This window comes from Papaver somniferum, chromosome 3 (genome assembly GCF_003573695.1).
Source record: "Papaver somniferum cultivar HN1 chromosome 3, ASM357369v1, whole genome shotgun sequence".
NCBI classification, from domain to species: Eukaryota; Viridiplantae; Streptophyta; class Magnoliopsida; order Ranunculales; family Papaveraceae; genus Papaver; species Papaver somniferum.
Window position 1 is genome coordinate 142532869 of NC_039360.1, and position 9938 is coordinate 142542806.

The 9938-nt window shown below is 37.9% G+C and overlaps 1 protein-coding gene across 2 annotated transcripts; it reads left to right on the forward strand.

Moving 5' to 3' along the window:
• The first annotated feature begins 1223 nt into the window (after positions 1–1223).
• On the forward strand, positions 1224–9355 carry LOC113357566 (WD and tetratricopeptide repeats protein 1-like). 2 transcript variants are annotated; one of them, XR_003363700.1, is made up of 21 exons: positions 1224–1533; positions 2073–2141; positions 2514–2591; positions 2760–2894; positions 2999–3106; positions 3259–3387; positions 3603–3718; positions 3806–3923; positions 4273–4378; positions 5029–5177; positions 5279–5446; positions 5538–5648; positions 5887–5998; positions 6274–6599; positions 6820–6910; positions 7185–7280; positions 7382–7452; positions 7538–7662; positions 8168–8250; positions 8411–8684; positions 8942–9355. XR_003363700.1 is itself a non-coding variant. In XM_026601004.1 (20 exons), exons 1-19 carry the CDS (start codon positions 1444–1446, stop codon positions 8247–8249), a joined length of 2280 nt encoding a protein of 759 aa, XP_026456789.1. In that variant the 5' UTR covers positions 1225–1443; the 3' UTR covers position 8250; positions 8942–9355. The 2 variants fall into 2 exon arrangements, 1 of the variants encoding a protein (XP_026456789.1); XM_026601004.1 differs by lacking the exon at positions 8411–8684 and having other exon boundaries at positions 1225–1533.
• Positions 9356–9938: the final 583 nt, after the last annotated feature.

Consider the following 9938-nt stretch of genomic DNA (forward strand, 5'->3'; position numbering starts at 1 on the left):
CTGACGACGTTAGCGCTCTATACTAGCATGCAATATGTCTAGGAGTCGTCCAATCATTACGAGATTCTATACATATGCATTCTACATAGTCAGGTAACCGTGTGGAATCATGAAGACGTTAACGCTCTATACTAGCATGTAATATGTTTAGGAGACGTCCAATCAATTTGATACTATGTAGAAGTGTTGATGAAATATGCGAAGTGTCGAAAAGCTCAGTTGAGAGGCTTTACGAATAACATATTCATATAGAGCTCTAAGAGGGTGTACGCTCATTCAGAGATTATGAAATGAGCTTTCATGAATCCTAAAATATGAGTTTCACATACGTGTCTGAAGCCGTGTCAGAAACATGCAAGATCTTTTACGATTTTAGCCTTTGTCGAAAATCCACCATCAACAACGTATATAATATTTGCATTTATAGGAGCACTCAAAACCAAAAGCTTGGGGCCCTTAGGACGGTTCCTATGGGCATAGAAAACTGCCAAGTTGCCGATTTTGCACCCACTATAGAGCTGGCAAACCAGCAAACTGGCCTGGTGAGGTCGAGTCTCAACCGAGCCGTGGAGTATCGACCGCTCGGTAGAAATTCAACCGAGTAGTGGAGTATCGACCGCCAACGGTAAAGACTCGACCGCCCAGTATATCCCATCTAGCGGTCCTAAATTCATCATCCTATAAATACCAAATTCCAATTTCATTTCAACTCACACCTACACTCCAATTTTCATTCTTTCGCTCCAATTTTCATTATTTCACTCTACATATTCAATGTGTCAGTAGATTTACCTTAGCTGAAGATGAATTCATTTGCAAGAATTATGTTTTTGTTACGATGAATAATATTAACCATGTTGTCCGTGCACAACAACAATAACAGATTATTTTTTGGAAAAATATATTATAAAGATTTCAAGAAGAAACGTTGAACCCCAACCATCGAGATGCAAATAAGTTATGTTTTTGTTTCCAACTAACCAATTAGGATGTAAGCTTATTTGTTGCTGCGCTGGCAATCGGAAACTGAAGAAATAGTGATACAAAATTGAGGTGGAGCCAAGGATCCCACAAAAACGAAAAAAGAACTTTCACACACTGCCCTAATCTAGATGGGGGATCCGCGGTTTTCTTTTTACGCACAAAACTTGCCATTTATCTGGCTCGTGGGGAAAAGGGGTAGGAACCCCTCCCATAGTGCTTGCGTGTAGGTACGACAGCTCTGGAAAAGCACGGAGATAACACGAGTCATGAGCTGAAAACTCATTTTCAGACCGACTTCTTAGGTTTTTCTTTCTCTCTCATTATTTTACGACAACAAACATAAAAAAGAAAAGGGATTTCTAAAGTTCATCTACCCTCCCTGAGCTGATCCAAATCATGCTCTGAAAAAGTCGAGAAAGAGAGATAATAAAATTAGGGTCTTGTATTTATTCTGGTTTAATGTCTCGAGCTCCATCAACACTGATGACAAATTTCTCAGATGGAAATATCATTGATTTCATTGATAGTAGAAACGTTGAAATTCGTAATGTAAGAAACGTTTCATTTTTTTTTACCCTATCTTGTTCATCTTTTCCAATTTGTTTTCTATATGCTGTTTCAATTTCTTTGATTAACTTGCATATGATTTGTTACCAAAAATCATGTTTTAGTTACGGAAAATATCATTGTGTTTTTCAAGTACTAGTTATTATTATTGGACTCAAGTATAAGTGACAATCAAGTATTTAATTGACACTACCTATTTGATAATGTGATAAGCAAGTTCAGGAGATTTCCTAACACTAAATGAGTAGAAAAATATTAAACATTCACCCCCAGAAATCTGAATTTTGTAAAGAAATAAGTTCTTACCTCGTCCATACTTTTAATGTCTTTTAAACCTGAAACAAGCACTAAACTTTTATCATGAGTTTGATGAAGTCTTTGCGATATGTTTGCATTGCCGTGATTTTTGCGCTGCAAATGACTTCTTTTCTTATATAATGTTGAACTACATGAAGGGTTATGTTTCACATTGTCTTAGAATCTGAAAGAGAGCTAAATTATATGACTTTCTTGTTGTATAGGATATTGATTACCGGTTGCAAATGCACTCCTCTTTGGTCCGGAGGCTTTCCTTTGAGAGGGAGTTGGAGGTATGTCTGACTATATACTCCAAACATGGTTAAAGTACTACTGAGAAATTGCACTGTACGCTATCCTAGTAATAACCTCATTTTTATTTAATTTTACTGTTTAATTTGGTTAGTATTGGTTAGTTGATACTTCTGTTTTAGCTTTTATAGAGGAAATAGTATTCAAGCTAGATTTTTTAAATGACATATTCTGTTGTTCTATTTTTTTTTTTTGCAGTAATTGATCATGTAAAATAAAAATAATATTTGCTAAGCACCTTGTTTTAAAAAAAAAATGCCCTGTAAGGAAATCAGGCACAAAGGATGTGACTATTGGATTTTTCTTTCATTAACTAATATGGTTATCTAAGGCTGAACTGCCATTTTTAACAGGGTCATCAGGGTTGTGTTAACAGTGTGGCATGGAACTCAAGCGGGTCACTCCTTGTATCTGGATCAGATGATGCGCTAGTATAATGCTTCTAACCTCTATCTTCATTCACCCCTGTTGAATGTTCTTACACTTTTTTCCCCCTAGGTTTCATGCTTCTTAAATTATGCAAAGGTTTTGCGCGCACTCCAGGAATTTTTGTGCTTCACTTTTATATGGATCCCTAATGCTTGCACAATTTGTTGCAGATTAATATTTGGAGTTATTCAAGCAGGAAGCTTTTGCATAGTATAGAGAGTGGACATTCTGCAAACATATTCTGTGCAAAATTTGTTCCTGAGACTTGTGATGAACTTGTGGTGTCTGGAGCAGGAGATGCAGAGGTAATCTTCAGATGAGGAATAATTTCAAGTATTATGCAAAACCAAAGTGCATTTCCATGTACTTGGTGAGTTGTGGTAGAAAACATTGACTGGTTTCTTTTCAGGTCCGCCAATTTAACTTATCTCTCTTAACTACGGGAAAACCTGGAGAGAGCGCAATAGAACCTTCAGCGTTGTTTCAGTGCCATTCAAGGAGAGTGAAGAAGCTAGCTGTAAGATCTAGTTGCAATAAATACACTCTATTCTATGACTTGAACTTTCGCTAAAGATAAGTACGATTAGCAGTGAACATATTCAAGTAGCGCAGCTGTAATAGTGTGTGATGTTGGTTACAAGTTTTCTGGAACTACTGGTTATTTTGCAGGTGGAAGTTGGGAACCCTAATGTTGTATGGAGCGCGAGTGAAGATGGAACTTTGCGGCAGCATGACTTCAGGGAGGGTACTTCTTGCCCTCCAAATGGATCATCTCACCAAGAATGTCGTAGTGTTCTAGTGAGTAATTGATTATATCTTTTTCGAATTACAGATTTTCTGTTAAAATCTTGCCATTTTGAGTAATCGACCATGACTTGCTTAATACCATTTGAGATCTGCCCCTTTTTAACCACCAGCATACCCATTTTTTGGGTGCACATGTGGTTCTTTTTCTACATTATTTACTTTGTCGTTGAAGATCCTTGTTCTTTACGTTTAGTTTTCAATGACAGCTTGATATGCGTTGTGGAGCGAAAAAATCACTAGCTGATCCTCCTAAACAATGTCTGTCCTTAAAATCTTGTGACATCAGTACCACTCGCCCACATTTACTCCTTGTTGGTGGCAGGTGCTTTTCATGCTAATTTAGAATATAAGCCATTTGATACTTTTGTTTAGATCAGCTGATCATATGTAATTTGAACTTTTTGTGCAGTGATGCTTTTGCTCGTTTATATGATAGAAGGATGCTTCCACCACTTAGTTCTTGTCAGACGATGACGAAGCCCCCACCGTGCATTGATTACTTCTGTCCGATGCATCTTTCTGATCGTGTTAGTTTATTATTACTTATAAGTTTGCGGTATCTTCAATTAGCCATGGGAAATTCCATGTTTTGAGCTTTAGTGGTTCGAAATGCCATTGTAGTAATTTCTGACACGCCCAGCTAATCACATTTTTTTCTACCGTATATTCTATCAATGGGTGTTCTCCTTGTTGAGATCTATATGCATCCAACCCCAGGATGTGACTTGTCAGAGCTATAATGTAATGATCTCCGGAAAGGCACAATTCCGATGATTTGCTTTGTTTCCACCGAGTGGGATTCTATTATTTTCCGTTACATACTTAAAAGACAAATACAAGATATCTCAATCACGTGTTTTTATTTTATTTTTGCAGCGAACTCCAAGTTTACACCTGACTCATGTTACTTTTAGCCCAACTGGAGAAGAAGTTCTTCTTAGCTATAGTGGCGAGCATGTTTACCTAATGGATGTGAACACTGGTACTTCCAATTAACTTGAATATCAATGTTTTTTTCTTGCAGTCATAACTGAGACTATTTTAGGATGCATTGTTTTTGTTGTTTGTGTTGTACTCCCACGTCTAAAAGGTTGTATTTGGTGAGTTATTCTTGGGGGTGGGGTGGGGTGGGGTGGGGGGTGGGGGTCTTTAATGTGTTCTATGGTATGAAGATGACCGCTAAAAATATCTTGGTTACCTTGAGTTTACTACTTTACTTGATAAAACCATACAAAAATTATGTGATACTTGAAAATAGTTAGTCAGCATTCTGATGGCATGTTTTGATACTTCCATGGTACTGTTCTCGGGCTATTTCCATGGGATCTTTAAAAATCAAATGATTGGTACATGGTCTGAAAAGTGGGTTGAACCTTGAATGGTAATGCATATATATATTCACCAGAAGTAAAAAAAAAAAAGAAAAAGAGAGGATTACTGGGTAAATATTTTGTGTCTTCTTAAATCCAAATGCTCTGTCTTAATGTTAGCATGGTCCAAAACTTGAACCTACTATGTGTTTTACATGGATAAGATTACTGTTAAACCATTTGCTCAGCGATATGTATGCTGACCAGTACACATACGAATGTGTTGGATCAGTTGACAACTTTTTCATCTTTATGCTTTCAGGGGGTGAAATTGTCACAAAGTATTCCGTGGATGATGTTTCAGAGCAATATAAGCTGGTCCCTACAACCAGTAGAACCACGACCGAAGTGCCGGCACCACGAGTCTTTGGGAAGGATATACGACGAAGAAGAAGGAATTCCTCTGACATGGTTTGTTATGGTTGTCCTGATATATATATATATATATATATATATATATACATATTGTCCATCTGCTAACACTTTTTGCTAATTCAACCTGGTTGTTACAGCTTAGCAAATGCAAGGAGTTAGTTGAAATTGCTGAAGCATCCTTAAGAGAATCAAAAAACTATTATGGTATTGAAGCATGCAATGAAGTACTGGATGGGAATGCTTCTGTTGTCGGGCCAAAGCTGAGGCATGAGTGCTTATGTACTCGTGCAGCATTGCTCCTTAAGGTCCCGTTCATAAATATGTTCACTTTAGTAAAACTCATTTATAGTTGCTGTTCAGTAACCCATGGTAATAAATAGTTTATTTTTTCTCTAGAGGAAGTGGAAAAATGATATCCATATGGCGGTAAGAGATTGCAACAAAGCTCGAAGCATTGATCCTTTGTCATTTAAGGCACACTTCTATATGTCGGAAGCTCTTTTGCAGGTAATTGGATAGACTGAACTGGTAGTTTATTTTTTCTATTTTTATTTTTTAAAATTATTTTCATGACTCTGAGGACTACTTGCATAATAAATTACATAGGGACGTCAAGGCATAGTTGTATCACCTTTGGCTATATTCTTTTTACCCCTTATTTCAACTAGGTTAGATCCTGCCATGAACATTTCATCTCTTTCCTTTTCTCGCACTGCTATGCTGAATGTCAATTACTGCATTTCAGTTAGGGAAACATAAGGAGGCTCTGGAGTACGCTATAGCTGCACAGCTTTTGGCTCCATCAAATACGGAAGTGGCAGAGAGAGTGATCAGTATTAAAGAACATCTTGCCGCAGGTAAGACTTATTTTACTGTTCCATTCTTTTGGTATGTCGCACTAAAAAAGCCAGACTGATTAGCACATCTTGCTTGGAGAAAGTGGTAGGAAGAAGGAAAATTAGAGAATACGTCTGTTTGTTTTCCCTTTGAGGATTCCTTTCATTATGTGCAATTTTCGATGAAGCATATACATCATGTTTTCACCGGTTTCTAACGTTTTTTTGTTGCTCCTCCTCCTCCTCCTCCTCCTCCTCCTCCTCAAATTGTATGTCTTCTTTGTTTTGCTTGATAGCTGAAGCTGAGAAGAGTAACACTAACGATGGGCAATCACAGTCTGAAGCTCGACCAGGAAGAATGCGGACAGCGATTGACGTACTGAACAGTGATGCACCAGTAGATGATGTAAGATCCAGAGAGGATTCTGATTATGAAGCAGAAGTTGAACTAGATTTTGAAACGTCAGTGTCAGGTGATGAAGCAAATGCTGCACATTCTGGTCCTCATATAAATTTTAGATTTCGCCGGAGAAGCGACTCAGCTAGAGAAAGTAGCTGTACAAATGGCTCCTGCGGATCCACCTCATCCTCATCGTCTCAAAATGATAACACATCTTATCAGGTTGTTATAATGCTTGTTGCCAATTATTAAAGTTGAACAAAAAACATTCATAGTTTCGTGGGTTGTTGAATTGCTGAACAATAATCAGTCATGTACTCTCATTTCTTTGTATCATTCTTGTTTAACTTTCAATGCGTTTTTAGTCAGGGAGGTTAGATTAAAGTAAACAGCAATATTTCTCTTTCGTTTTAACACGTAAGCATGTTCCCTCTTAATCCAGCCTGAAACAGTTGTTGATATGAAACAAAGATACGTTGGACATTGCAACGTAGGGACGGACATTAAGCAGGCCAGTTTTCTTGGTCAAAGAGGTATTATATTGATAGCGCTGGTTTTTTGGGATTTCTTTGTATTTCTTTGTGAGTGTGCACTTTTAAAAATTATATCTTGTAACCCAAATCTGATGTGTTTGCTGATCAATATATTCCGCCTTACTCTGCATGTGTCCTTTTGATGCCCATGGACAAAGAGTTTACTAGTTTTTTTGTGCTTTTTGTTTGAAGTTTTACATAATTATAGTTTATCTATGGAGGAAAAATGGCCATTATAGAAATTTCGAAGCATAATGTGAAATACCTTACATAGGGGAATATGTTGCTAGCGGAAGTGATGATGGGAGGTGGTTTATTTGGGAGAAGCGAACAGGAAGACTGGTAAAAATGCTTTCTGGGGATGAAGCAGGTGAAACTATCTCCTATCTGATATTTTTTATTGATACAGATTGCTTACTCTCCGCGTTTGCTTTCTAAGTTAGATGCTTTAATCTTTCTGTTCCCTCCTAGTTGTGAATTGTGTACAGTGTCATCCATTTGATTGTACCATTGCTACCAGCGGGATCGACAACACAATCAAGGTGAGAATAACAGGAGAATGACTATCAGTGTTGCAGTCTTGGTTATCATCAAGTTGAGTCTATTATAATGTATATTTTGTTTTAGATATGGACGCCGGAAGCGCCAGTTCCATCCATTGTGGCAGGAGTATCGGTAGGACCTGAGATGGGAGATGTGCTAAGTGCCATGGAGACCAATCAAAATAAGTTGTCACGTAACCGTAATGTCCTGTAAGATTTTGAGACTTTTGTGCTGTCAAGGATTAATTATTAGTACTGTCCATTTCTTTTCGCTTAGACTGAATGTTCTTTACTTCTTACTCTCTGGGCGTAACCAGTCTCAAATTTCTTTGCGGCCTACTTCCAAATTCATAGCGTGTGTTTCATCCTGCAATTTTGATTCTTTATACAAACTTCTTTTTGGCCTACATTCAAATAGATAAGAGTGCTTTGCGTCGTGCAATCTTTGCCGATCTAGGGACTAGGTAATAATGGGTTTCCACCCTTGCCGATTGGGGGACTATGTTAAGCATGGTAATGAGAACCTATCACATAGTGACCGACCCTGGTTATTACAATACATCTGTTTGGAACATATTTGACGAATAGCTTAACGAACATAATGACACGAGTTTCCAAAAGAATGAGACTCTAGTTGGTAAATACTTAGTATATATGTTTTTATTGGTTTATTGCGGTAACTGTTCTTGTACTTATGTTGATATTACGCCAACAGGCCCTTTGAACTTCTGGAGCGTTTTAGGATGCACGAATTTGCTGAGGGAACACTGCACCCATTTGAATGTGCTCAAACATGAGGTAAATACACCATTCCGGAGCAGAAAAGCTTTACTCTTATAATTAACAGTGGAATGTAGTTAAGAATAATATCCTGATCTACTAGACGAGTTAGCTATCCTTGCCTACACTAGATAGTTAGTTACAGTGGAAGTATGAGGTTTTTTTTCTATACTTACAGACTCTCTTACCATACAAACCATGTATAAAGAAAGCAAAAAAAGAACAAGAGCTGCGGGAGCTTTGGAAGAAGCGATCTGTTCTAGAGCCGTCTTATTGGGAACAAGAACCTGACCTCTAGAGAGAAAAAAGATCAAAGTAACAAGGGAACTCAGCAAAATCTATACTTAAGAGTGCTCCTGTCAATACCATTGCAGACCTCATAAACAGAGGAGGGTCGTTCCAGAAACAATATCATGCATCAGATTACAAATAATGTCACCCGCAGGCACTATGTTAGTGAGCGTACAATATATTTCATTGTTCAGTGAAAGATGTGGATAACACAAAATGAATCTGAGTACTGAAAAGGGTTCTCCTGCAGTTCACTGGAATATGCAATCGTCCTGCTTACTGCACATTCTTTTTACTTTTTCCTGATCAATAAATACTACTCATATTTTTTTTTGCATTGTGTTTCCTTGTAATCCAATCAAACTGGTTTATTGTCTCAAACTCCTATTATGTAATGATCTGTTGTCTTTCTGCACAGGGTATATTCTGGAAGTTGGAATTCGGGTAGGAAACAGAAATCTCTGTTCAGGCAATTTTCTGCACATTCAGAGATGGGAAGAGTGTAGTGTCTATAGCATCCATCTTTTCTTAATAAAGAAATTCAGCAAGTAGAAGAACATTGTTGTAAAGAGTGGCGTTTCTGGTTTTGGTGCTCCAGATAATATTAGGGAAATGTCGTCAGGTTTATCCATGTACTGCAATATGAATGTGTGTTGTATATTCAGATTACGCAAGTGTAAATGTTATTTCTGCCATACTTGCTGCATCCTGACTTTACAAACGGTAATAGTAGTTGGATACTGTTCGATATTAGATATACTACGAGGTTGCTGTAAACTGTAGTACAACTGGCCAAGTATCGTTCCATGTAACATTTTCTACTTTTCCATCACCAGGTCCAATAGCTTCTTTTTTTTTTTCTCGAAGGAAAAAGGCAAATTTTAGTTGTTTTTTTTTACAAGCAAAAGGGCAAATTCGATGGCTTTTATGTGTGTGGATACTTGTCTTTCTTTATGTGTAAAATGCGCCACCATTATTACATCATCCTTCTCGCAAATTCTGCAAAATAATGAACATATTTGTGCCAGGGTACGAGGAGAAGAAGCTTGAGACGATCTTCAGAGGAAGCTAGGGAGATGAAAATGAAAGTGAGAATGCACGAGAGCCTGAGGAAGCTAGGGAGATGAAAATGAAAGTGAGAATGCACGAGAGCCTGATTGTAGTAGACTTTCTGCACTAGAAGTTATGAATAGGTGTTCGGGTAGGACCCACGGCTTAAAAGGAAAATGGATCTTAATGGTTTGGATTTGGACTCTCCTTTGGGTGTGGAACGGATGGATGCGGATTAGGGGTTATCCGTGTCCAATCCGTCAAAATTGCGGATTTGGAAAATCCAACCGTGTCCGGTCCAATTACCCGTGGATTAACGGGTGACGCGGATCGGATGCGGATTAACCGCGGATGTAGTCTTTAAC

What these genes read in the sequence shown, in the direction of transcription:
- LOC113357566 (XM_026601004.1), top strand. Translation starts at nt 1,444, where the DNA reads ATGTCTCGAGCTCCATCAACACTGATGACAAATTTCTCAGATGGAAAT. An exon ending in TGTCGGAAGCTCTTTTGCAG is followed by an intron (nt 5,649 to 5,886) that starts GTAATTGGATAG and finishes ACTGCATTTCAG; the next exon opens with TTAGGGAAACATAAGGAGGC. An exon ending in TAAAGAACATCTTGCCGCAG is followed by an intron (nt 5,999 to 6,273) that starts GTAAGACTTATT and finishes TTTGCTTGATAG; the next exon opens with CTGAAGCTGAGAAGAGTAAC.